This window comes from Bos grunniens, chromosome 7 (genome assembly GCF_055505025.1).
Source record: "Bos grunniens cultivar Pamir isolate PY7600 chromosome 7, Bosgru_T2T1.0, whole genome shotgun sequence".
In the NCBI taxonomy this organism is placed as follows: Eukaryota; Metazoa; Chordata; class Mammalia; order Artiodactyla; family Bovidae; genus Bos; species Bos grunniens.
This window is the reverse complement of record NC_141171.1, coordinates 88,316,328-88,344,084: the sequence shown is the minus strand read 5'-3', so window position 1 is coordinate 88,344,084 and position 27,757 is coordinate 88,316,328. Positions and strand designations below refer to the sequence as shown.

Below are 27,757 nucleotides of genomic sequence, written 5' to 3'. Positions count from 1 at the left end.
GTAATAGATTGGAGTAAAAGAAGGGAAGGGCAAAGATAACAATAGAATTTCTGGCTTGGGAGAACAAGAAAGGGACACAGAAGAATGAAACCAAGACCCTAACAGTGTTATGGCTAAAGCTCTTCCCAACTCCCTGCTGGATTTCTAGAAAACAGAATATTACTCTGTCGGAAAGTACAGTAGGATCCCTTCAAGTGTTTTCAGTTAAATGGCATGAGACTAAACAATTTTGAGAAGTTTTAAACACAGATCTAAAATACTATGTCCATAATGTCATGTCCAGTCTTCGAGTAGCCAAAATACAAGCTCCAGATTTATAATTAAGAAGTATGCTAACATTGCTCAACAAAACAGCTCCCAGGTCACCATCATTATAACGCCTTACACAAAATCTGGCATTTACAGTTTCTGTATTCAGCAGCAAGTTGCTGCTGCTGCTAAGTCGCTTCAGTCGTGTCCAACTCTGTGCAACACCATAGATGGCAGCCCACCAGGCTCCCCCGTCCCTGGGATTCTCCAGGCAAGAATACTGGAGTGGGTTACCATTTCCTTCTCCAGTGCACGAAAGTGAAGAGTGAAAGTGAAGTCACTCAGTTGTGCCCGACTCTTTGCGACCCCATGGACTGCAGCCTACCAGGCTCCTCCATCCACGGGATTTTCCAGGCAAGAGTACTGGAGTGGGTTGCCATTGCCTTCTCTGCAGCAGCAAGCTAGAAATCACAATTCTAAGCAGAAATTGGTTTTAGATCTCTTTGCTTTCTTTCCAAATGCGTTCGTGCCAAGGGCTCTGATCACGACACACTTGGTGTTACAAAGGGAAAAAAGTACTGTTTTGTTTTTCAAGGCGCGCTTTTTCTCTCTGTTTTAAAAAACCCGCCTGCTTGCTTTCTTCCAGGTGACGTTTACAAAGAGGAAATTTGGGTTGATGAAGAAGGCATACGAGCTGAGCGTGCTGTGTGACTGTGAGATTGCGCTGATCATTTTCAACAGCACCAACAAGCTGTTCCAGTACGCCAGCACGGACATGGACAAGGTGCTGCTCAAGTACACCGAGTACAACGAGCCGCACGAGAGCCGGACGAACTCAGACATCGTGGAGGTGAGCGCGCATGCGTGCCTGATGAACCCCAAACTTAGGCAGAGCCGCTTGGTTCAGCCCTTCCCTCCTCTCTTCCCTGCCTCCACACAAGCACAACTTCCTTTTCCTAAAATGTTTATATGCCCGCAGGTGTCCCCAGAGTTATTGCCCCGGTTATTACTCCACCCTCTCTCTCTCTATCTCAAAATGCGAAGTGAGCGTGGCCTGGTAGTAGGGACTCCGTGAATCTGCTCCTTGCTAGGAATCAGGCATCTTGTCAAATTATTAATCTCATCCTTCTTGAGCCGTCCTTGTCCACCCCAGTGTCAGGCCACCAGAAATGGGATGTGTGGCTACGGGGACAGCTCACCCACATTTTAGGTGACTTCTCATGATCTCTTTGAAGTATATACTGAAGTATATAGTACTCATGGTTTCTTTTAAGTATATGCTTTGGCAGCATAGTCAAAGAAAAAAATTAAAGTGAGCTCACTGTAACTTTTCATTTGTTTTTCACTTTATGTCTCTTCTAATTCATTCATCCTAATGTATTCTTGCTGAAAGAGTAAAGACAGTTATTCTCCCAGAAGTGTTTTTTCCCCCAAATCATATAATTTAATATAGCGCTATTGATACATGTGGAATCAGAAATCTGATGAAAATTAATTTCTAAATGTCACTTGGTGTTTTATCAAAGTTAGATTTAAAACATGGTTCCATTGTGCCAAAAATAAGTAAGCACCATGTTGAAACTCAAAAATATTTTTTATCTCTTACCATAAGTAACATTGCCATACAATTTTAAGTGTTTCCCACATGTATCCTATTTAAATGTTATTGCCTTATAGTACCCTTTGTAAGCAATGAATACTAAATCAAAAGGGAAGAGGTATAATGAAGTATGTATCCCCATTATTCAGAGATAAGATGTCCCCATCTATTTTATCCACCTGTCTTTCTCCTCATGGTTTCCTTGATTATGACTGCTTTTCCACAATTAAGAGAAAATAAATGTTTCAGAAGTATGTATTCAGAATCAGTCTACCAGAATACAAGTTATTCTTGCCATTGCTATAAGTGGTTCTATATTATGAAAAAATGTAGTTCTAATCCTGATCAAATTAATCTGCCTCTTACATCCATCTTCTCTTTACCTGTTATAATTGTCTAAGATTAATTCTCATTTCTTTACTTTTACTTGAAAGTTTTTAAATATTTTTTTGATTTTTTGCCTAATAAGACTAAGCAAATAATTTCAGAGAAACAAAAGTAGATGATAAGTAGACCTAATATGTGTATTTTAAGATACTTTCAGATTTGCATTACTACACATTTAGTGTTTCACTGACCAATGATTTTAATTGTGGGCTTGCCTTGATCTTGAAATTTAAGATCATTTATAAAATTTACCTAGTATGTATTTCAGATAGCATTTTATTCATGCACAGATATAAATGTGAAAATACATAAATATTAACAGTTGTCAAACCTCATAAGTGTTTTCACATGTGAAAGTGCTTTCACAGGCATGCTTGTATACATTCACACACAGTAAACGTGAGTTCTGAAGACAGAACTCTATACTCAAAACTCCACTTCGTTACCAAAATCATTACAATGAACATTGCAGAGCAACAACAAAAAATTGAATTGGAATTTGTCATCAAACTTGAACGGCTCCTGTCCTTCATATGGTGGGAAATGAGTTGAACTGTATTAATCTAGGTGAAAATTTGACTTTTTAGATTTGTTTTCTTAGGAGTTTAAAAATCTATAAAATTATCTTCTATGGGCTTTGCTCAGGAATATACTCTGTGGTTTAAAGGAGAGTTAAAACTTCACATACTCTAGAGATTTTCATATTCTGGGACAGATGGGGGTCTCACCCAGACTTCTTCATGGTCATAAGAAGAACACTGAGTTGAAAGTCAAAGGGCTTGCACTGGAGCCCGTGCCTTGCACAGTCTTCCTGGGTGACAGACTGGCTACTTCTCAGGTGTGAAGTTTTCTCATCTCAAAAAAGAGGACAGTGAATTTGCAAGTTTTGTACAATGTAATTCTTTAAAAAGCAAAAATAGAGTAGCAATTCCATCATTATGTTGCCCTTAACATCAATAGATTAAAGTTCTGAATCTCTCAAAAAGACATTCTGAGGCTCCTAGATCAAAACTAGAGATGCTTTGATTCTCTGAAAATCACATATAAGTCTATCATGATTCGAGACTGGCCTGCTCTACTACCTGAATCACAACAGGCTTCACCATTTGGCTTTCCCACACTGCAGTAATAACTGAGATGATGGAGAAAGTGGGATCCCTAAGCTTGACAAAGTTTGTGCCAGAAAAATACAGAGAGTACTTTTCAAAGTGCATTTCACTGAAGTCAGTGTGCCTGAGATCCTTGGTGAAGAAGAAGGGATCTCGGTGGGAAGCTGTGTTTGTAATAAGTTTCCCAAAGTAATTCTTACACACACGAAGTTTGAAGACCTCTGCAAGACGAAGACATAAATTGTGTTGCAGGCTAAGAACCTGTGATGCATCAGGGACTTGAGAAATCTATTCTTAGAATAGATCTAACACAAAGTTGAAAGTTAGGATAGTTTACTACTCCTGGGTAAAATTTTAAATCCTATTTATTTTAAATTAATGGAATACACTTAACTGAGAAAGTTTAATGAGGAGCATAATATGTTTCATGAAGGGTCATTAGTTTTATATTTCCCATTTGGACCATTACCCCTCTCCCTTAACCCTCTGAAAACAGTTTACTCACAAGAAAAAAAAAGATTGGTGAAGAGAGAGGAATAACACGATTCCCAGTATTCAGCCTGAAATACAAATTTCTGGGCCATACCAGAGTAGTGTTACAGGGTCATAGGAAATTGTGCAGCGCGTGGGTGTTGAAAGAGATTCCTTCTTTTAGCAAAAAAGCTCTTTGTAATTATCATGTCTTTGCTTGATAATTAGCACTACAGTTACAATGACACAAAGACTTACAAAGACTTAATAGACAGACTGGGATCTGGGTTTTTTTATTATTATATTATAATGCAGCTTGAATATCTGTTTAGATACAATATATAAATATGCCAGATTTTGTAAATGTGTTAAGTTTTTAATCCACTGGTTAGGGAAAAAAAAACAATCATTGTATTAAAAATGCCTCCTTTGAAGAAAGCCCATCTTATTTAACTCTATGGTAAGTACACTAGGTATTTGCCCAAAATGGTAGCTTGTGAGGCTGTGGAAATTCAGTGGAGGCTCTGATGGTATTCAGAAACGGCTTTCTTCATCCTCATGTGCCTGTCTAGCGCACTCCGAGTTCTCTTGGCTGCCTTCCGACTCCCACAGTTGATGCTGGGGAAGGAGACGTGGGGCTGAGCACTTCAGGATGAACTGAAGATCTCAGGTCCCAGGGGACATGCTGTAAGCCTGTAGAGCCATTTCTTCACTCAACAAGGATTTAGCAGGCACCGGCTTACGTTCAGCACCGCTCAAGGACTTCTGAACCAGGAGACAGGCATTCGTGTTAAGGATATGAAACAGACAAAAATTAGCTTGGGAACAGTCAGAGGGCAAAGGAGCAATAATCTCATTAAAGTAATACAAACTGCTGAAAGGAAGGCTTCAGCTAAACAGTTCAACAAAACTTCAGACAGGTCGTTGATCACCAGATCATTCCAGGTGATCCTTGGAGAGACAGAAGTCCAGACAGGTTACCTCATATCCAGCGCATGTTTTCTAACCACAAAACCCACTTGGGAGCATCACTTAGCACCTGGCCAGGAGGGAACCTCTCACCCCTCAGTGACTCAGTAATTCTGTTTGAGCTGCTCATCTAGTCTGGGCTGGTGACTAAGTGACTCTGTGTGGCCATGGGATAAAACATAAGAACCCGTGCCGCTCTCTGGGAAATCAAAAAGATGGATGTAATCCCTGCAGAAAGAACCTCTGATTCACAGCTGTCTCAGGAGAAGATTACTGGCTTTTCTTTTTGAGGTGCAAGGATGAGAAGAGAGTGTGTGTGGGTGAGAGAGGGAGCATGTGAGTGAGGTGGGCAAAAAGAAAGGGGAGAATGAGAGGTGATATTTACATGAAATTTTATTTTCTGTTACCTGATTCCTGTTTTTGGATTTAAAGACTGTTCTAGCAAAATGTCTCCTTGCACAGTAATAATTAAGGCCTGAATTGGGTCTGCAAAGGCCTTAAAATAGCTAATACGCTTTAGTATTCCTCAGTGCTCCTGGAGGTTATCAGTAAGTTAACTTCCTTTACATAGTTGGTAAAAATTAAGAACAATTTTTGTTGAAAAGCAAATTCAGCCAATAGTGGAACTGGACTTTACAAATTCTGTATTACAAAAGTCAGGAGTAGATATAAAATATCAAAATATGTCTGTTTTACATGAGTTTTCCTTATATAACCCAAATAGGTTTCAATTTTATGCTTATAAAAATATAGATACATGAAAATATATATGCTTTATATGTGTATGTTACACATACTTTTTCTAAAAGAAAAAGAACATTCACTTATATGTTTGATCATTTGCTTAATTTTCATTCTTTCATGCATTCACTGAACAAAGATTGGCTGAATTCCTGCCATGTGCTATGTGCCATGGAATGCATGGAGATACGAACGTAACCAAGGTCCCTCAAGGTCTCTTGGTCAAGATTGCTCACAAGGTCATGTGTGATCTAGCCTCTGTAATTCTCTTCTTCTCTAGCCTCACCTTTTGTTATTTCCCTCAGCCACCCCCTCACCCAGTTCCCATCCTATACTCAAGCCATCTAAAGATGCTTACATCCTTCAGCTTCTCCAAGCCCCTGTTTGTTTTGTCTTCAACATTCCTTACTCAGCCTTTGCTTGGCTTTTATTAATCCCTCATTCAAGTCAGGCCCCAGTTTATACTTTTGGAAATATCCTGGAGATGCTCTGTAACTTATGTTTATTGTCTTTCCTATATTATAATATAGGACTCTAATATGTTCTGTTTTCTCTATCATCAAAGCACTGTTGAAGCTATTGTCCAATTTCTTGTTCCACACTAGATTTTTTAACTTCTGGAAGGCAGGGCCAGTGCACATTTTGTTTTCCATCACATCTCCAGGGCTTAATGTGAGGTTGAGAGAGTGTTAGGCCATCAGAATACATCTGTAGAAAAAATAAACAGGGGAAGACAGTTATAATAAGATATAGCCATGGGATTGTCATATAGCATAATGTTACTCGTTTAAAGTATAAAAATGTTTTTATAGCTCCAATGAAACAGTTCACTAAAATTTTATAAATTTCATCAAAGCACTATCAAAAACTACAGTGATCTAGGTTGTACCATCTAATACAGTAGCTACCGGCCACATGTGGCTAGTGACTGGCAGATGGGACAAGGGAAGATGGAGACTACATGGATGTCCAAAAAGTTCGTGAGACAGCACTGGTCTAGACTAAAATCTGAAAAAGGAGGCATTTCAACTAATTGTGTTTTCAAATCAACACCAGGATTAATTCTTCAGTGTGAAATTAGAACAGTGCATTTCAGAGGTGAAGAACTGTGTAGCCTTGAGATTTTAGAATCCAAAGCATAAATGTTCACTTTGAGAGACACCAGTCTGGAATTACACACTCATCGTAAAACTGAAAGCACATTTTGCCCCCACACCAGTAACCACAGAGTCAATCAGTAAGCTTACCGTCTGGTTCGAAAGTTCTTTTGAGTTGTCCAGGCTGACAGGGAGCACTAGCCACGTGAACGAGGTAACGTGTGCTGTTTTTTTAAATGTGAAGCTTGTGAACGGAAGGATGGTAGGTCTTCCTTGTTACTATTTTAAACTTACTTGAAGCAGCAAAGGCTAGTATTTAACTTTATAATTAGTAATTAATTTCTTCAGAAAAGCAGTTTTTTCCCAGAAACTTAGAGAAGTAATATTCTTGAGCTACATTAAAAATTCTTCTTAGATTACTGTGAATTATAATTAAAATAGTTCTTATTGCGAGTAGCTCAGTAATTCTGCCTTGTCCTCTGTTAAACTAAATATATAATTGCTTTTAGATAGATAGTATTGAAAATTGAAGGATTAGTATATTCCATAAAGATTTAAACCTTCAGTGTTGAGGCTTCTAAGGAAAACAAGAAAAAAGTTATTTTGTTAAAAACAGTAAAAGAAAAGGTTTTGCATATTTCTCCTAAGTTGTAATGTTTGTTTTTGTTTATATATCTTTAAAAGACTTTTGTTTGTCTCTGTAAATCAAATTTATATTTGTTCCCCAAAGTCTAAAAGAAACAGGTCTAAAATATATTCATATTTCTCATCAATCCACAATGAATTTCTGTATGTCAAATTTGAAAATCCATTCCTTTTTAAAAATAATGCACTTGCTTAATTTGCATATATTTTATAAACATGAAAAGCTGCTTCACATGTCATTTATTAAGAAAATCACTGTTGAACAAATAAAGTGCATGTTAGATTACTCAAGTTATATGCACGAAGCAATAACACATTACCTCTCATCTCTCTAGTTACACAGCTCTAATGGCTTAGTACTAACAGAGTCAACAGAAAAGTATTTAATAATAGTAGGAGCAGAAAAGACAGTAGGTTTCAAAATACAGCCCTTTTGTCAGTAGTGAAACTGCTTTATAATTATTAACCATCACCATTTTATCGTTATTATTTTACATGAATCATCTTGAATTGGAACAAACCAAAGTCCTCGTGGTTTTTTTCCTTCAATATCTGAAAGTGAAAGGGGAAACATATTTAGCCTGAATCATCATTATCAATATTTAATGACATTTACAGAGTTCACGACACCTACAACTTGGTGTTGGACTGCACATTTGAACCAAATGTTGCATTCTAGCCATTGACTGTCCTTAGGTAAAGGTAACATTATTTGGTTTTAAAACATATCAAATAAGATATCAAAGAGTGGAATATCCTTATTTCCTTAGGGTTGGTACTAAGTATATGGCTATGAAATACTCAAAAGTGAAGCTTTAGGAACAATTTCAGAGTCCTGCCTAGAGTCAGAATAAAAGATGATGAGTCTTTAATCAAAGGATGTTTATTATTTCAACTGCCTCACTGCATTTTTAAGAATTATTATAAACCTACTTCCTCTCTGTGAAGGACATGATGATGTTTTATTTATAACTTCAACTGCCAGCTCAATGTATGGCATATTGTAGACATTTAATAAATATTATATATATGTACACATATATGAGGCTTTCTGGGTGGCTCAGTGTTAAAGAATCTGCCTGTCAATACAGGAGATGCAGGAGACATGGGTTTAATCCCTAGGTCAGGAAGATCCCCTGGAGAAGGAAATGGCACATCGCTCCAGTATTTTTGTCTGGAAAATTCCATTGACAAAGGAGCCTGGTGGGCTACAGTCCATAGGGTCACAAAGAGTGGGCCACAACTGAGCGACTGAGCATGTATGCACAGATATATATACATATATGTATGCATATATACAGATACATCTATACCTGTGTATATATACTTATGTATATATATAAAATATATATATATAAACAACTTACTGATGATCATTATGGTATAGATATTAAAAGTTACCAAATTTTCTTCATTGAAGTCAGATATGTTCTAATAATAATAAAAGGTGAGACTTTTTCAAGAGAACCAGAGATAGATAAAGGCTGTTGCTTCCCTCATCGCTCAGTTGGTTAAGAATCTGCCTGCAATGCAGGAGACCCCAGTTCGATTCCTGGGTCAGGAAGATCCACTGGAGAAGGGATAGGCTATCCACTCCAGTATTCTTGGGCTTCCCTTGTGGCTCAGCTGGTAAAGAATCCACCTGTAATGCGGAAGACCTGGGTTCGATCCCTGGGTTGGGACAATCCCCTGGAGAAGGGAAAGGCTACCCACTCCAGTATTCTTGGGCTTCCCTTGTGGCTCAGCTGGTAAAGAATCCGCCTGCAATGCAGGAGACCTGGGTTCGATCCCTGGGTTGGGACGATCCCCTGGAGAAGGGAAAGGCTACCCACTCCAGTATTCTGGCCTGGAGAATTCCATGGACTATGTAGTCTCTGGGATCACAAAGAGTTGGACATGACTGAGCGACTTTCACTTTCATCACTTTATATAAGGGAAAAAAAAAAAGGCATGGGGACAATGTAGAGATATTTCTTGTAGTCCTAGTGGAAAGTAAAAGACTTTCAGACCAACATATGTAGATTCCTGGGAAAAAGAGAAGCGATGGTGGTACTTTGGCCAGGATCTAACAAGAGAGATCAGAGAGTCTCAGACAAAATGCCTCTGGCCCAGTCTGAATCACTGGGGGGATCTTGCTCAAAGGCTGATTCTGATTCAGTGAGCACAGGGCAGGGCCCAAGAGTCTGTACTTCCGACCAGCTCCCAGGTGATAACTAATGCTGCTAGTCTGTGAACCAAACTGAGTAGCAAGGAGCCAGAGCCTTTCCAGATATCTATTTTCTCCAGCGGGGAGTTTGAAAAGTACATTTGTGAACATTTTTCATACCATAAAAAAAATTTTTTTAACTGATATATGGTTAAACTAACTCTTGAAAGCAAGCACGTTACATTTTTGGAAGCACAATATAAAAGGCCTGTTATCACACAGTGAAGTGAGCACTGCATCTCCGGGCCCTCCCTGTGCGTGCCCATCAGTTGCTAGTGGCTCCCAAGAGCACGTGTCAAGGAAGATTCTGAGTTCAAGACCAGACTCGGCAGGCAAGTATGATGTTGGTGGTTAGCAGTGGGTACAGAGTGGTGGCAGCTATACATTCCTCATTACCCTCATGATCAAAATAATTCATAGGACATTCTGGAAAAAGACTCCAGACTCCATCATTAAAAGCACTGTAATTAGGCAAATGTTGCATATGGATGCAACAGATTGGGTGGATAGATTATCTTATTGGGAATATATCTCATTTTACTAATAGCTGTTTGGCATGTTATCCAGTCACGTCTCAACGGCATTTAGCGTATTCTGTGTTATCCCGAAGTTTAGCCACCTAATGGAAGTTTTCAATAAGGGAAAAAAAAAAAATCCCTGTCAATTATTTCTAAAGGTCATAGAGTTAATGACTAGCTGGGAGGTTAATTAGATTCTGAAAGCCTCTTCATATCAATTAAATCTCTTATCTTTATGTTTTAGTAAATAAACTCAGTAACTATTTAGAGCTACTGTTTTAGGATAAGAAACACTGTAAACAGTAAACTCTACAATGAGTATTTGGTTTTTTCCCTCACATCTGATAAAATATTATTACAAAAAACTTATATACAAATGAATAATAGTAACTCTTATTCAAGAATTTCTGGATTTAAAACTTTATTTTTTGATATACCATACAAATGCCTCTTTCAGTTCAGTTGCTCAGTCGTGTCCGACTCTTTGCGACCCCATGAACTGCAGGATGCCAGGCCTCCCTGTCCATCACCAAGTCCCGGAGTTCACTCAGACTCACGTCCATCGAGTCAGTGATGCCATCCAGCCATCTCATCCTCTGTCGTCCCCCTCTCCTCCTGCCCCCAATCCCTCCCAGCATCAGAGTCTTTTCTAATGAGTCAGTTCTTCCCATGAGATGGCCAAAGTACTGGAGTTTCAGCTTTAGCATCAGTCCTTCCAAAGAAATCCAGGACTGATCTCCTTTAGAATGTTCTGGTTGGATCTCCTTGCAGTCCAAGGGACTCTCAAGAGTCTTCTCCAACACCACAGTTCAAAAGCATCAATTCTTCGGCACTCAGCTTTCTTCACAGTCCAACTCTCACATCCATACATGACTACTGGAAAAACCATAGCCTTGACTAGACAGACCTTTGTTGGCAAAGTAATGTCTCTGCTTTTGAATATGCTATCTAGGCTGGTCATAACTTTCCTTCCAAGGAGTAAGCGTCTTTTAATTTCATGGCTGCAGTCACCATCTGCAGTGACTTTAGAGCCCATAAAAATAAAATCTGACACTGTTTCCACTGTTTCCCCATCTATTTCCCATGAAGTGATAGGACCAGATGCCATGATCTTAGTTTTCTGAATGTTGAGCTTTAAGCCAACTTTTTCACTCTCCTCTTTCACTTTCATCAAGAGGCTTTTGAGTTCCTCTTCACTTTCTGCCATAAGGGTGGTGTCATCTGCATATCTGTGGTTATTGATATTTCTCCTGGCAATCTTGATTCCAGCTTGTGCTTCTTCCAGCCCAGCATTTCTCATGATGTACTCTGCATATAAGTTAAATAAGCAGGGTGACAATATACAGCCTTGACATACTCCTTTTCCTATTTGGAACCAGTCTGTTGTTCCAGGTCCAGTTCTAAATCCCTCTTTAGTCATAAACAAATGCCATCACTGTGGCCTCAAGAAAACCATTTAGGAGAGAAAAACTCAGGTCAAAGTTGCCCTGAGAATAAGCTCCAATCTAAAACCAACCCCAGTCTCTGTTCCCTTTAGTTCCAGCAACCAAACCCTTTTCAAGGTTACCTGTCAGTCAGTCAGTCAGTTCAGTTGCTCAGTCGTGTCCAATTCTTTGCGACCCCATGAATCGCAGCACGCCAGGCCTCCCTGTCCATCACCAACTCCCAGAGTTTACTCAAACTCATATCCATCGAGTCAGTGATGCCATCCAGCCATCTCATCCTCTGTCATCCCCTTCTCCTCCCGCCCCCAATCCTTCCCAGCGTCAGAGTCTTTTCCAGTGAGTCAACTCTTCGCATGAGGTGGCCAAAGTATTGGAGTTTCAGCTTCAGCATCAGTCCTTCCAAAGAACACCCAGGACTGATCTCCTTTAGAATGTTCTGGTTGGATCTCCTTGCAGTCCAAGGGACTCTCAAGAGTCTTCTCCAACACCACAGTTCAAAAGCATCAATTCTTCGGCGCTCAGCTTTCTTCACAGTCCAACTCTCACATCCATACATGACCACTGGAAAAACCATAGTCTTGACTAGACAGACCTTTGTTGGCAAAGTAATGTCTCTGCTTTTGAATATGCTATCTAGGTTGGTCATAACTTTCCTTCCAAGGAGTAAGCGTCTTTTAATACCTGTACACATTTGTAAATAAGTAATACATTTAGCGCCTATGATCTGACACAGTCATTTCTGTCATGTGAATTCTCTTTGGATAATACAGCCAGGTTTCAGATGAAATGAAACAGATCTGCCCTAATGGCTACAGGTGGCTATTTACATTTTAATTAATTGAAATTAATAAACTCAAAAGTTTAGTTCTTCAGTCTAACTGGCCACATCTCAAGTGCCCCATAGCAACATGTGACTAGTGGCTTCCGTTGGTCAAGATGGGTCCAAAAATGTTCGTCACTCCAGAAACCTACTCAGCAGCCCTGGTGTAAGAATGAAACTGGCACACCCAGCACTCTTGTTGATGAGTAACTAGCGTGATGGATGATGGCTACAACATAATAAAGGACCTGTGAGCTGGAGAGGTTGCAGCGGCCATTCCATCTTTCATTCCCACGGCAGGCATTGGTTGCATCCCTACTGGGTGTTAGGGTCTGTGCCAGGGCAGGGAGAATCAATCAGGAAAGCTGTGTCATTTACTCCCAGGAATATTTGTTAAAGTAAGTGGGATTCTGTGGATCAAGGTGAGAGGATGGAGGGAACACTGAAGTTGAAATTACCCTGAGGACGAAAGAGAAACGGAGGAAGGACAGGAAAGGACAGTCCTAGGGGAGCAGAAACAAACCAGGTCAACTCTAAGCTTTTCCACCAGAAAGGGAATGCGCATGCGTACGCAGGCTCATGTTTCCTAATTAGGTATGCGGGGAATTTTATCTTCTCCCCAGGCTTCGTGACTAGGTTCTCCTTAAAGGTGGTGGTTCTGAATTAATTTCACATGGGGGAAAAGAAAGCTGCAGAGCGATTTTCCTAAAGAATGTTGTTGGAAGCGTTACCGTGAGAGTTCTCCTTTAAATTGTACTTGTAGGAAAGAACTTTTAAAGCCCCACAGATTTGGAGAGAGATTAGTTCTGGTTATGAAAACACCACACATTAGTTCTATAACCTGGGCTGACTTGTTCAACGTTCTGAGTTGGTCCACCCTGATCCATCCTGGCTCACAGGGCTGATGGGATGATCATGGCTGTAAAAGATGTCAGAGCCCACTGTCAACTGTTAAGTTAGCTGGTGGTTTAGGTGCTAAGTGGTGTCCGACTCTCTGTGACCCCCATGGACTGCAGCCTGCCAGGTTCCTCTGTCCATGGGATTGTCCAGGCAAGAACAATGGAGTGGGTAACCATTTCCTTCTCCAGAGGATCTTCCTGACCCAGGGGTCGAACCCAGGTCTCCTGCATTGCAGGCAGATTCTTTACCCACTTAGCTACGAGGGAAGCTCTTAAGTTAGATAAGATGTTTTTATTTTCAACATCAAGGGAAAAGTTCAGGAAATTTAAGCTGTTTTACCAAAGGACAGAGAAGCAGCAGTTTTTTATATTGAGAATAATTATATAGCATTTTCTGTTAATCGTTATGTGTGGGTTAGTCGCTCAGTTTTGACCCCTTAAACAAGTAGCCCACCAGACTCCTCTGTCCGTGGGTTTCCCAGGCAAGGATCCTGGAGTGGATAGCCATTTCCTTATCCTGGGGATCTTCCGGACCCAGGGATCGAAATTGTGTCTCCCGCATGGCAGGCAGATTCTTGACCCACTGAGCCATCGGGGAATGCCTTAATAAATATCAGATTCTTATATAAATAATGATAGCACTTATATAAATTAAAGTGAAAGTGAAGTCGCTCAGTCATGTCTGACTCTTTGCGATCCCATGGACTGTAGTCTACCAGGCTTCTCTGTCCATGGGATTTTCCAGGCAAGAGTACTGGAATGGGTTGCCACTAATAAAGGCTAGTGAATTGATGTTTTTTCCACAAGCATTTGTGGGGTGTTCTCTACGTGCAAGGCATTGTGCTGAGCACATAGGAAACGTGACAGTGATCATGAGGAGTCCATGGTCCTCCAGGTCGATACGCCGTTGTGGACACAGCATGCTCAGTATTTGTTCCCTCATTCAGCAGATATACATGAACATGAAGATCAGGTGCTAAAGTTTGTGCTAGTTACTGGTGATGCGCTGCTGACTATCCTATCCACCAGTCTGAACCTTGAAAAGACTTAGGGCACAGCAGGATAACTGAAGGAAAAGAAAGTAATTTCAATTGTGAGCCCATGAAAACGTCCATCTCATGGTGCGTTAGAGGGGAAAACACAACTTTGAAAGATAAGTAGAGTAAGTTGATAGGCTGAGCCAGTCTGCAAGTCATTTTTCCCCATGTAAAGTAAAAGCAAGACTAATAAAGGTAATGATTTAGAGATATACAAATGCATACATACACACACACATCTATGTGTATATGTAGCAGGCTTTAATTTTGTTTCCCATTGGCACTGGGTTTTTTTTTTTTTTTTAATATGTCCTTTCTCTGTAAACATGTGGTTATAATTTTTAGGGAAATTCTATAGAATACAAATGTTTGAAAAATGCAGTGAATATAATTACCTTTAAGTTTGACACAAGGGTCTCTGGTGTTGAGAAGGGAAACTTTCAGGTTGTATCGGACATCCTCATCTTACCTTACAGATGAGGATCCCTCTACCCTCTCCCTAATTTCTAAAACACCCTCCATCTGGCTGAGAGGCTGGAAAATTGTTACATGCCTGTGTAACATTCCTATAACCTAATAGTTCTACAACCTTTCTCGCAGTTCAATCATTGGAGAATGTTCTTTGTTTTTGTAGTCCGCTGTTTCACATAGTAACAGCTTGTTGTATTTTGGTCTGTTTGCCGGAGGGAAGGTTTATTTTTAAAACCCTGAACTCTGAATTTTTCTTTATTTTTCCAAGATTGAAAGCAGCTGAAATGCCTGGAGTTACAGGTTGAAGGCTGCTTTACAATATGTGAAGAGAAGCTTCTTTCCCTCCTCCTTTTGTGTGTGTGTGTGTGTGTGTGTGTTTAAATTTTTTCCGAACAAATGTCTTCTAACTGGTAGTTGTCTAAAAATAGAAAACTGCCTAACTAAAAATAGCCTGGCTCTAGTTCGTGCCAAGGAAAATGGAGAGGAATAGGCGTGGAATAGAAGGCTGAGTAATCCAGTTCTATTCATTCAGAGAAACCTTTGAGAATGCAGCGATGATAAAGTACCCTCCAAAAACCGCAGGCCTGAGTCTCCCTTCAGACTTCTAGGTGCCAATAAACATTTTAGCCCCAGGACACATTTTTTTCTCATAGGTTGTAAACATTTTCTAAAAGACAAGGCTTTGTTTCACAGAAATCTGACCAACTGCCATAACTAACTTTCCTAAGGTCTTAAAAATCCATAATTATAACATGTATTTCAAAAATGCATCTTAAATGAAAGTATTGTAAAATAATGTACATCATGTAATAATCAGGAGGAAACAGTTATAATAAAAACCGCTTACTGCTTGCAATTAAACTCGAAACTTTAAAGAGTTTCGCAGAAAGAAAATTATTCCTGTGACTCATTGTAGCTAAAAAGAGCGGCTGACTTATTTTAGTTTAGCTCTCTTGGACATAGAATTCTCTTGTTACGTATGTAACCCCTTGATATACCAGTATTTAGTCTCTTTTCTTACAACTATACTTTGCATCCAAGCGTATTTTCACTTTTAATTTTATAAAGGGAGTAGAAACTACTTTGAAAAGGAACATTTTGAAGGTAGGATGGCTTTCAGTTTAGAGAAACGGAATTCTGAGTAAGCCTTAAAAAAAAAATTACATACACCAGTTTTGCAATGGTAACGCTTTTTTTTCTCGCTCGCTGTCTTTTTGTTTTGCTTAAGTAATCTGAATAACCAGGTCAAACATAGCAACAGGGTGTGGAAATGTCAGCACAGTTCATGGGGTTATACGGGTCTGAGCATTGTTATGCCCAGTTCCTGTAGTGCTGCTGGTGATAAGACTCTTGAGACAAAGGACGATAATTGATGGAAAGAGACTTAAATCATTGCTAGAAGAATCAAGGTCCTTGTATCTGTGTACATCAGCTCCTCTGGTCTCCTTCCGTCTTGTAAAGCATTTTGTCGTCTTGCGTGGTGGCCCCCTACTGCTCTTTGTAATGGATGCAGACCACAAGTGATTCCTTCATGCCGCATACAGGGTGTAATTGTGTCTGTGTGGTGTATTAGTAATTACCAAGCTGAATTCCCATATTGTATCTTTAGTGCAGGCATGGAAAAATAGGACATACAACCCTGCATAGCCATTTTCAACCTAGATAGTGAGCCACTTAGAGCTGCATTCCAGGGACAAAGCCTTTTATATGCACACTTTTTGAACAAAATTTTCATTGTTGAGTCATTTGTGCTATGCAGGATACGTTCTGTTTTGGAAATAATTAACCTCTAATAATATATTCACTTCTGACTTTTCAGCAAAGCCTTTGTAATATAGAAAATATTGCTATTTTAATTGCTAAAAAATCATTTTAATACTGCTAAATAATAGTGATATGAGCTATAATAGGCATGCTAGAGTATCATATGAAAAGACAGTGCATGAATTACTACATGTAACAGATTGTATAACATTCATAAATATTAAATAATTGTTTTATTAGCATTTTTACTTTAAATAATGTTATTTTCATATATAATTTATCCATCTTGGCTGAAGCATTGTTAAACTTCAGAAAAAGCTAACAATGAATTTTTGTTACAGTAGTAAGCAGATATAAATTAATAATTAATTTCTTTGCTATAAAATTTGCATCCATTCTTTATGTATTATGTAGCCAATATTGATTTGACTACCTTCTACTGTTAGAGATTTGAAATGTCTACAGCATTATTTATAATAGAAGGCCAAATAACCCAAGCAGAATGGTTTAAACACGAGGTGTGTTTATTCTGTGCATCAAAAGCTCTTAAATGTAGCAAAGAAGTTAATATGGCCATTTCATTAGTGATAAGCAATGACATTAGATGTATATTGTTATCAAATATGTGCAAGGTTTTAATTCCATTTTTACCTCCAACTTTACAAGTGGGCTTCCAATATGTGTATTTTAGATGTTTACTCCCACTTTTTTTTTTTCTAATTTTATTTTATTTTTAAACTTTACATAATTGTATTAGTTTTGCCAAATATCAAAATGAATCCGCCACAGGTATACATGTGTTTCCACTTTTATCTGTAGATATTTTTATTCTAGCAGTGATTATTGAATTTCTAGAATATATAGAACTTTATAGTGATGACAGGAAAGATACAAGTTGGGAAGCTTCCATCTGTGACCTCACAAAACTTACAGTCTAGCTAAGGTAGAAAATACATATGTGAATCAACAGGACAAAATGGCCTAACAGGGATTATGAGATTTTGGCGGAGGCAGCGGAACAGTGTTTGGGAGCCCCAGTTCCCAAAGTGGAGCTAAACTACCCAAGTTTGTGTCCCTTCCTACTGCTTACCAGTTGTATGTCCCTGGACAAATCCCTTAAGTGTTCTTCCTCTTTATTTTTCCGCTTTCTAAATGGGGTTTAATAATACTACCTAGTATATAGCTATTATGACAGTTAAATGATTGAATATTTTTTAAATGCATAGAACAGGGTCTGGCACATAATAAGGTTTATGATGATGATACCTTGTAATTGAGTTACAACTATAGAAAGAATATTTTAAAAGTTAGAAATGGTAGCCATGATTGGTGATATCTTTTTAGCTCAAACAATTGAAATGCAGAAAGATGGTTGTGAATTGATGAAGCGGATGGAGACGAACCTTTCAAAAGACTAGTTATGCAAAGATTCACAAGAAGAAAGGAGCAAGGGCCTGAAAAGTACTAGTTTAAGAATTAGTTTTAAGAATTGAAAGTTCACAGAGAGAAGGAGCGGTGGGAAAAATGGCAAGGGCAATGAGGAAGAGGAGGAAACAGACAAATGAAGAGTTCTAACAACCCACTCCAGTACTCTTGCCTGGAAAATCCCATGGATGAAGGAGCCTAGTAGGCTGCACTCCATGGGGTCTCGAAGAGACGGACACGACTGAGCGACTTCATACTCACTTTTCACTTTGATGCATTGGAGAAGGAAATGGCAACCCACTCCAGTGTTCTTGCCTAGAGAATCCCAGGGACGGGGTAGCCTGGTGGGCTGCTGTCTTTGGGGTCGCACAGAGTCGGACACGACTGAAGCAACTTAGCAGCAGCAGCAGCAGCAGCAAATGTTTGGTGCAGAATTAGATACAATACGGAAGGTATGAGAACAACACTGTATGGTCTCAAGCAGAAAATAACAAAATGACAACCAGATAGAAGTAATATAATTGTAAAATGTAAATGTGCCAAAACATTTTAATTTTTACAAGTAACATGTATATGTGTACATCCTGTAAAGCCTAAAACCTTTCATTATACTTATATATTTAAGCCATTTATGCCATACTGTGAACAGCTATGATTATAACATAAAAAGTTGTTTTTGAAATATGCATGTAATTTCAGTTTGCACTGATGATATGCACATGCATTTATTTCTCTGACTAAAGACGAAATGTCAGATGTAGTATCTTAAAGAAGCAAATTATAAAGACTTCAGCAAGCATATTTAAACTATATAAGCTTCTCTAGATTAAATTGAAGAAATCAAAATCTGTAAATTTTGATGTTCTTAATGACGTATATGGACTTCCCCAGTGACTCAGATGGTAAAGAATCTGCCTGCAATACAGGAGACCCAGGTTTAATCCCTGGGTCAGGGAGATCCCCTGGAGAAGGGAATGGCTACCCACTCCAGTATTCTTGCCTGGAGAATTCCGTGGACAGAGGTGCCTGGAGGGCTACAGTCCAGGGAGTCCCAAAGAGTTGGACACCACAGGACGACTAACAAACACACACAATGAAGTGTGTGCTCTTTAAATGACCACATGAACAGGCCAAGATTCTGGATACAATACTGCCAAATGTAAAAACTTTACCCTTAGACTTCCACGCCTATAATCTAAAAACTCAGCCATTTTTTGGATATTATTTTAATTGAAGTATAATTGACTTACAATGTGCCAATTTATGATGTACGGTATATTAGACATATAGACATTATTTATATATATAATATATAGATAGATAGATTCTTTTCCATTATGGTTTGTAAGGCCGCAGGTGGTGTGGGAGAAGGGGCAGAAGCAAGTTCTAGAGAGTCAGACAAATCTGGTTTCTTCCACTTTCATAAACTCCATGCTCTTCGGCAAGTGTCTTAATCTCTGCTGTTGCTTAGCTTCATAAGTAGTAAAGTTGGGATGGTAAGTCTCTCTTTTGGTCTTTTTGTGCACATTAGCTTGTACAATGTACATATATAGCCATTAGCACGTGTTGGGCACATGATGCCCTAAACATGTTAATTCCTTTCCTTCTGCTCCTTCCTCCTGTATGTGTAAACACAGACAATGTTTTCTAACTTTCTTCTCTCTCTCTCTCTTGCTCACACACATACACACAGACACATTCACACCTTGGACATTGAAATCTTCAGTATATTTTGTGATTATGTTCAAACAAAATGTAGTATTTTATAAATTGTTACATATAATACCTGCATAAATATTTCTTGTGTCATGAAGTCATGAAATTCTTCAGAGATAAAATATTTACTATACAGATTTTAAACTAAGGAAAAGATAGAGAAAGGTTAAAAACTAGAAGTCACAAATAACTCTATTAACGAAGGTCAAAACAGAAGTAAAAAAAATAGGTTGAACCCTGTCACGTGGAGGAGCTTACCCAAGTTTTGTTGGTGAACTCTGGCAAATAGAGTTAGGATAGAATTTGTTCTCTGGTGTTCATTTTGAGGGCTTCCATGGTAGCTCACTTGGTGAAGAATCCACCTGCAATGCAGGAGACCCCGGTTTGATCCTGGGTTGGGAAGATCCCCTGGAGAAGGGAATGCTTACCCACTCCAGTATTTTGCCTGGAGAATTCCATGGACAGAAGATTGGCAGACTGTGTAGTCCATGGGGGTCAAACTACCATGTATCCAGGGAAGAACACAGTGAAAAGAGAGAGGGTGGGGGAGGGAGGGAGAGTGGGAGAGAGCTTGATTAAGATTTTAAGGCAAGGAAAGTAATTAGCAAATCTAAGACAAGAAGTTCCATACACTGCTGGTTTCTTTTCTGACGCAAAAACAAATAATTGATTCCATTAAAATACTAGCTAGCCAGCAGTGTTTAATGTGATAGTATTGTTAACAATAAAATGTATCTTTCTTACATGGCTTCTAGCTTTGTACCTTTGCCCTGACTCCCTCAGTATTTTGATGGCAGTAATGATACATGTTTTTGGAAGTGAGCCAAGCACGCTAACACATTACACATTTGGCTTAGTTCCAAGTGAACAGGTGTTTTAAATATTCCAGTCACATACCCGCAATGTATATCGCTACTGGGGAAAGGGTATTCGCTTCTGAACCACTGATGTTCCTTTGACACTCCTCTGAACCGCACCTATTTTGCACTCTGAAGACCTAGCAAAGATGAATTGTGATTTAAGGACAGACAACCATCAGAGCCCTAATATTTCCTATAGGAGGTGCAACAAATGTTGTAGTTCTGGACTCTACACCTGACATCCATTTACTGAGATCAAAGCACTTGCTGATCAATATTAGAAAAAAAGGAGAAATATTTCATTGCTTTCCATGACTGAGTTCCTACAAATATGAGAGAAAATATTAGAGAAAAATTTAGTAAATTATATGACAGCAAATTATTTGCTATATTATGAGTAGGGAAATAAATTGCTTTTCCACTAGACACCATCATTCAGTTTGCAAATGTCCTAAAATAAAACAACCAAAAAAAAATTGTGGAACCTAAATTCTGAAAGTGAAGTATTTCCTTCTGGGGGCAAAAAGATGAAAACAGCTATGCAGAAATACATCTACCCAGAAATAATTCTGAAGATCCTTTCGAAATGCTTAGCTTCCTGGTATAGTATGCGTGTGCACGCGCGCACACGCACACACACACACGGATACATACACATGCACACACAGTTCACATGAAACTGGCAATTTTTCCAGCAGGTGAACTTGGTTATATAACTTGCATCTTCCTGCGTCCTGTTTCCTGTGTCTGATCAACAGAATTTTCACTGATTTCTATCTGTCCCTCTGGCTGCAGCAATAAAGTAATATAAAAGGTTGAAGTGGGAGAGGGTTCTCACTTCTCCCAGCCACCTGCTTTGACTTCACACCCCATCTCGGTATAGACTGGATTCCTCTGACCAGTAGTCAATTGTGTGCATGACCTCATGGAAACAGACGCGGACTCTGTTTTGCTTCCTCTTTTAATGGTACTGTTTCCCCTCATCTTTTTCACAGTGGACTTTAAAAAGAAGTGGGAGTCTATTCAGAATGATGGTGATGGCTGTTTGAGGCATTTTTAAATGATTAGGTGGTTACTGTGTGGTTAATATTATTTATTCAACAGAAAATTGACTTTAAGCCCGTGTAAAAAGCCAAGTATCATAATTGTAAACTTCTTTTAAATGTTATACAACTTTGTTTAATTTCACTTTTCAAAAAGTCCAGTTTCCCATCGAGAGACGTGTGTGGGTTGGCCGGGCTGGGGAACCCTCCAGAGAAAACAGGGCAGCTAAGCCACTGCGGAAGCAGCGTCGGTGACTGTGGGTGGCATTTCTCTGCTGAGTCAGGTCCGTGCCAGCCTTTCCCCAGGCTTTTACTAACACTGCGGATTTTCTGACAAGATGCAAAGCCCAAGTCTTGTGGTTCTTGAAACTCTCCTGTAGTTTTCCCCTTTTCCTTGGGACTTTGGGAAATTTTCACTTAAGAAGATCTCACTTCTTGCTCTGTCTTCCTAACTGCTGGAAAAAAAATGGGAAGCTTTACTGTCATTCCTTTTACTTTTCCTCCCATCCGGCCTGTAAAGTAACAGTGTTATCAGTATCGTTTTGAAAACAAAGGCAAGGAAAGAGCTTATGTACCCATTTTAAAAGAAGAAGTTTTTATAACACATGAAAGATTTCTCCTTGATCCTATAGCTTTGCCCAGAGAGAAACAATAGTTGTCTCCATAAAAAGCATGCATTTCTTTTCTTTTCCCTACCCTCCTCTCCTGAAACACAGCAAAAATGTCATCTTGTAGTTACCGGACTTGGCATCACTTACCTACTCAAGCAAATTAAAGTGAAGAGCTGAGCGGTTAGATTGTGAATCTAAGTCATATAGGCACCAAAATTTATAAAGCAACCTTTTTTCCTTAAGAACAGAGACATAAATTTCTTGCAAAATATTATCTTAATAATTGTAGCAAACCTACACTTTGTTTTACCCAGGTAGATACAGTCAAAATGTTATTGCAAAGGACTTCCTTCCTCATCTTAAAAGTGTAGAGCTCAAAAAAATTAAACCACCTTTCTTTCCTTAGGTTTTCAATAATCTCCCCTTAATTTTAACTGTGTAGCTACATCCAAAATATGGATATTATTGAGAGCTTCCACAAAATATTGATATTATTGAGAAGTTCCCCTCTCTTCAGTGGATAGTACAACAGAACCACAGGGAAAGCATTTTAGTTATCATTCATAAGAAAATGAATTCTATTGCAAATATATCCCTTTATGGAAAAATGAGATTTGTCATGAACTTACTTTCACCTGAGAATAAGTGTTCAAAGAAGACATAGGCAGACATCCCCGGTGGGCCAGTAGTTAAGAATCTGCCTGCCAGTGCAGGGGACACAGATTCAATCCCTGGTCCGTGAAGACTCCACGTGCTGCTGGGCAACTGAGCCCATGGGCCAAAGCTCCTGAGCCCACGTGCTTCAACTCCTGAAGCCTGTGTCTAGAGCCTGTGCTTCACAATAGGAGAAGCCACTGCAATGAGAAACCCAAGTACCACAGTTAGAGAGAAGCCCCCCACTCACGGCAACTAGAGAAAACCCACATGCACCAAAGAAGATAGCACATCCAGAAAGAAAAAGAATAAAAAAAGAAAACATAGGCATAATTTAGGTAGCCTTTATTAAGGGGACAGGTTTGCAGAGGCAGCATCCTGAGAGAGCTAAGAAAGCTAATTCTGGAGCTTGTGCCTGACTGAGTTGGTTAACTTGGTTCTGCCACTAACTCGCTTGGTGGACTTCGGCAAGTTCTTGGACCGCCTGGCCCTTCTTTTTTCTTCATCTGTAGAATGACAGTCGTAGTGGAAGAGTGGCTGTGAGGATTAAAAAACAGATCCACGCCAAGCTACAGGCTCAGTCCCTGGCACACAGCATATGCTCAGTAAATGGTAGGTGTTATTGGTGAGGAACAGATTCAACTAAGGGGAAGGTTAATATTTTGATAGTGTGGGAAGACTGGTTTAATTTCCTCTTCATGCCATAGAAGGGGAAATGTTGTTTTTATAATTACCTAATGAATAATATGGAAGAAACTATTGCACAAATGAAAAATCGTAGTTCACCACTCAACCAACAGAATCACTGAGAAATCGTCAGTTACAGAAGTTGAAACACCAAACGTAAAAATCAGGTTACAGTACATTTCCAGGGATAATGGCTGAAATTATTAAAACCATCCTGGCTGCAAAAGCAGGCAGCTCCCACCACGGGGGCCTGGAGCCCAAGGCCACACAGACTGGCCAGAGAAGGCCGTCTGGGGCCAGAGGACGGAGCTGTCTGCAGGGCTGGCAGCTGCCAGTTGGCTTCTCCAAATTAGACAACAGGTGCTGAGCTGCTGCCAGGGTTGGGTATCAGGATGAGTCAAAGTGCTGATGGCCCATGATCGAGCTTTATGTTAGATCACGAAGTGCTGAGCCCACACACTGGGAGAGGCCAGCTCACATACCAAGGGATCACTTGATGTGCTCACTTGATTATTTTTTCCCTGTCTCTTTCACAACACCTTCAGCTTGTGTCTTTCACATATTTTCATGCCCTTCCCTCCCTCTTCTCCCAGTATGTATCAATATTTTCTGTCACCTATTCATACTCGCTCATTCTTGTCATTATTTCCATTAAATACTTAACTTTCCGTGCCTTTCTGGTAATCATTTCTCAATACTGTCTCTCCAGTTTTTGTAGCATCATGTGAAATCCACGGTGACTGAATACAAAACCTAAGAATGTTACTTATCTGTGTCATATATGACATCATAGGAAATGGGATTTTTATAAACTACAGGTTGGTCCAAGGTTATGGGGACATAGGTTCGTACATAGATAGTAGTCATAGCATAAGAAAAGTGAACTGAAATGAGTTTAATTTTCATGAATTTAACTTGGTCACATAAATTTACAGCCATTTTAATCTGCACATAAAATGATAAGGTGGCATCCTATGTAGGCTTTTATCGGCCCTTGATAATGCTAGACTTTCTAAAACATTTCTCATGAAGTATATTTTATTTGTAAATGTTCAATCCAGAAGAAAAGATCCCAGTTTGCCACAATGGATTGTGTATTAGGTATTTTCAGAATCCATTTGTAGATGCCCTACGGCCTATTTATTTCTAATCATTACCTTCAATTCATAATAGTCTACACTAATGAGAAGGACCCTTCATGTCAAAACCATTGAATAGCAGGAACTACAGTATGGGTCCAGGAGATAGCAACCCCCAGTAACAAATGAGCCAGGAAACTAGAGGGCATGTCCCTGCGGAAAGTTGAACAAAGGGTCCAATCTCTGAAATGCTACTGGCATTTTTGATGTCTGTTCTGTAGATACTCTGATTATTTTGCTGGCACCACCTGGAAATAATTATGTTTTTAGGAAAGCAAATAGAGACCCTTTGATTAATGAATTTAAAATTCATATTAATTTATAATTTCTAGGTGCCATGTACTCTGCTTGGTCCTAGGGATTCCCAGAAAACAGGCACAGTCCTGCCCTCTGGGAATCCAGTCTTGTGTGGACGCTGAGGTGGGCTTGCAGTGGCCTGGCAGACAGAACCATGATGGGGCTGCCGGGTGGGCGAGTTAAAGAGACTAGAATGGTGTCAGAGGGTTTGCCAGTGGCTCAGCGGTAAAGAATCTGCCTGCAGTGTAGGAGACACAGGAGACATGAGTTCGATCCCTGGATCTGAAAGATCCCTTGGAGGAGGGAATGGCAACCCACTCCAGTATTCTTGCCTGGAGAACCCCAAGGACAGAGGAGCATGGTGGGCGATAGTCCACAGGGTCGCAAAGAGTCAGACTGAGCACACCGAATGGTGTTCGTGTATTTTATAAATCCAGCAAAAGCCTTGAAAGGGCTAGGATGGAGCAACTGCCTGAGGATTTTGAAGTGCTTTCATTTTTAAGCACCTTTTATTTACCTGAAGCTCCTTAATTACTGAGAATAACAGTTTTACCAAACTTTCTTCCATGAGACACCTACTCAGGGTAATTGAATGTAAAATCCACCACTTATTACCGATCCACATATTCGGTTTGTGGTAATGACATAACAGCTGTAGAAGATGAATAGATTAGACTCTTCCCTTCCCCACAAGCACTTTTTAATGTGGTGAGAGAGATCAGAGGTATAAACCAAAATAAACTCATGTGCAGAAAAGAAAGGAAGGGGCATGGAAAGTGTGCTGCTGTGCGTTGGGAGGTTTGGTCTGCGGGACTTGCTTCATGCCTGCTGTGCGTGCGGGTAGAGATTTGTTCCCTGACCATTTGACAGCATCCTGTAAACCTAACATTCAGTGAAGCCAAGTCTGCTTGCAGGACGACCCTTGGAAACATATAAGGAGCGTTTAAATTCCCAGCCACCAGTGCTGGCCTGTCAATCACTTGGGAATACACCCTGCTTTCCTGGCCACACACCAGGACTAACAAGTCCATGGCGTCCTCCCACCACTGGTTTAAGCAGCCCAGTCCCTGGCCAGTGACCATCCCATCCATTATATTTTGTTAAGCAGAAAGTAGATCAACCTAATAACAGGAAAAGATTAATACTGTGTTAACCAAGATCCAGAGGATTCTACGTTGAAAAAGGCAAGCCATAAGCGTAAGGCTAGAGACCAAGGTTGCTAGCCTTGGACAGACCTCACACACATTACTATTGTTGAAAGGAGAGAGAGAAGGGTTAGTGTTAAAGGAAATGGAAGTAGAAAACTTGGATCCTCACTAGCTTTTGCTTAATCTTTCTGAAAGTAAAAGTGTTAGTCACTCAGTCATGTCCAACTCTTTGCAACCCATAGAGAAACCCGGCAGACTCCTCTGTCCATGGAATTCTCCAGGCAAGAATACTGGAGTGGGTAGCCATTCCCTTCTCCAGAATGAGACCCAGGGATTGAACCAGGTCTCCTGCATTGCAGGCAGATTCTTTACCATCTGAGCCACCAGGGAAGCCCAATCTTTCTGAACCTTCTTATTATAAGTGACCAGGCTCTCCTTAGAGGTATTCTCATATATGACCCCCATCCAGAAGAGCTAATGAACTTCTTGAAACTTTGTGCTATCTACCACGCGAATTGGTTGGTAGAGAAGAAAAGCTCTCAAGAGACGCTTCCTGTCTACAAGAATCTTACAGTCTAGAAAATAAAACAAAAATACAGACAAGAACATTATAAAGTAAATATTAGTTACAGAGTTCTGAGGACACATAAAAGAGAGACATATTAATGCCATTATCCCTGTAGTTCATGATTCTTCCCTTTTATAATTTAAATTCGTGTGTGGCATTAGAGAGAGTGGTTGGTAGGAATGAAAGCAACCCATGCCCTGAACACAGACCTCGCAGCTGCTGCTTGTGTGTTTTCAGATCCCACTGTGATTCCATCTTAAATAAAAACCTCTGGCACTGCAGCCTTGGATTCTGTTATTCTTTTAACAACAATATTTACTGGGTGTTATCCATGTGCTGGGCACATTCAAGTTGCTGTGGATACAGAGATTAAAAAAAAAAGTTTCTGCTCTCATGGAGGTTTGTTCGAACACACTGAGACTCTCCCCTTGCCTGGCAGTCACAGTTGCTGGGCCTCATGTATTACAGTCCCTGTAATGCTCTACCTCATTTTGTCAAGTCAGACCAGTACATGTCTTGAGCCACGTGTGCTAACACAGTGATTAATACTAGTCTCTCGGATGGCATACCACCGATCCAGGCAAAACTCTCATAGTACTTGGATTCTTCTTCCCAGGGTATGCTAACTGGGAAGGTGGAGAGTAAGAGGCCCTTTCCTAGCATGGCTGTCCAAACTCTATAGAATAACCAAAATCAAAACTTTTCGATTGAGAGGTTTCAGTAGAGAATGGCTTATTGTCACTCATTGGAGACACTGGGAAGAGAGAGAAATTAATTAGGAAAGTAAGTTTGAATGTCAGGTATCATAGGAAGAAGGTAAGGATACCATCAATAAATAAAATCTATATTCACAATCCAGAATTGGTCCTTGAAAATCTCTCTCCCCACAATTTAATAAATTGAGGAATAGAAGACAAAAAAAAACTTAGTATTTTCAGTGATACCGCAGACTGAAAAGTCTGTTATTGGTGGGTGTTGGGCCAGCCTGTGACCGAAGACATGGCAAGTGTTAATACAGCAGTGAGACTGAATGGCAAAGAGAGGGTTTCCCCATCTAGCCAAAGGCCAGCCGAAGAGAGAGTGGGGCAGGGCCAAGCCCACTGGAGCGCTTTCCTCTGTGCAGCCTGGCAGAGGCTCATGGTGCGAGGGTGATGTGAGGGAAAGAAGCAACATTACCCTTC

The 27,757-nt window shown here is 39.8% G+C and overlaps 1 protein-coding gene across 50 annotated transcripts in view; it reads left to right on the top strand.

Moving 5' to 3' along the window:
* Positions 1-27,757, top strand: part of MEF2C (myocyte enhancer factor 2C) — a 179,155-nt gene that overhangs the window by 95,378 nt on the left and 56,020 nt on the right. For all 50 annotated transcript variants that reach the window (XM_086413011.1, XM_086412995.1, XM_086412989.1 and 47 more), the window contains one exon: positions 896-1,099. In XM_086413011.1, coding sequence (XP_086269137.1) covers positions 896-1,099 — 204 coding nt within the window. The remainder of the gene's footprint in view (positions 1-895; positions 1,100-27,757) is intronic.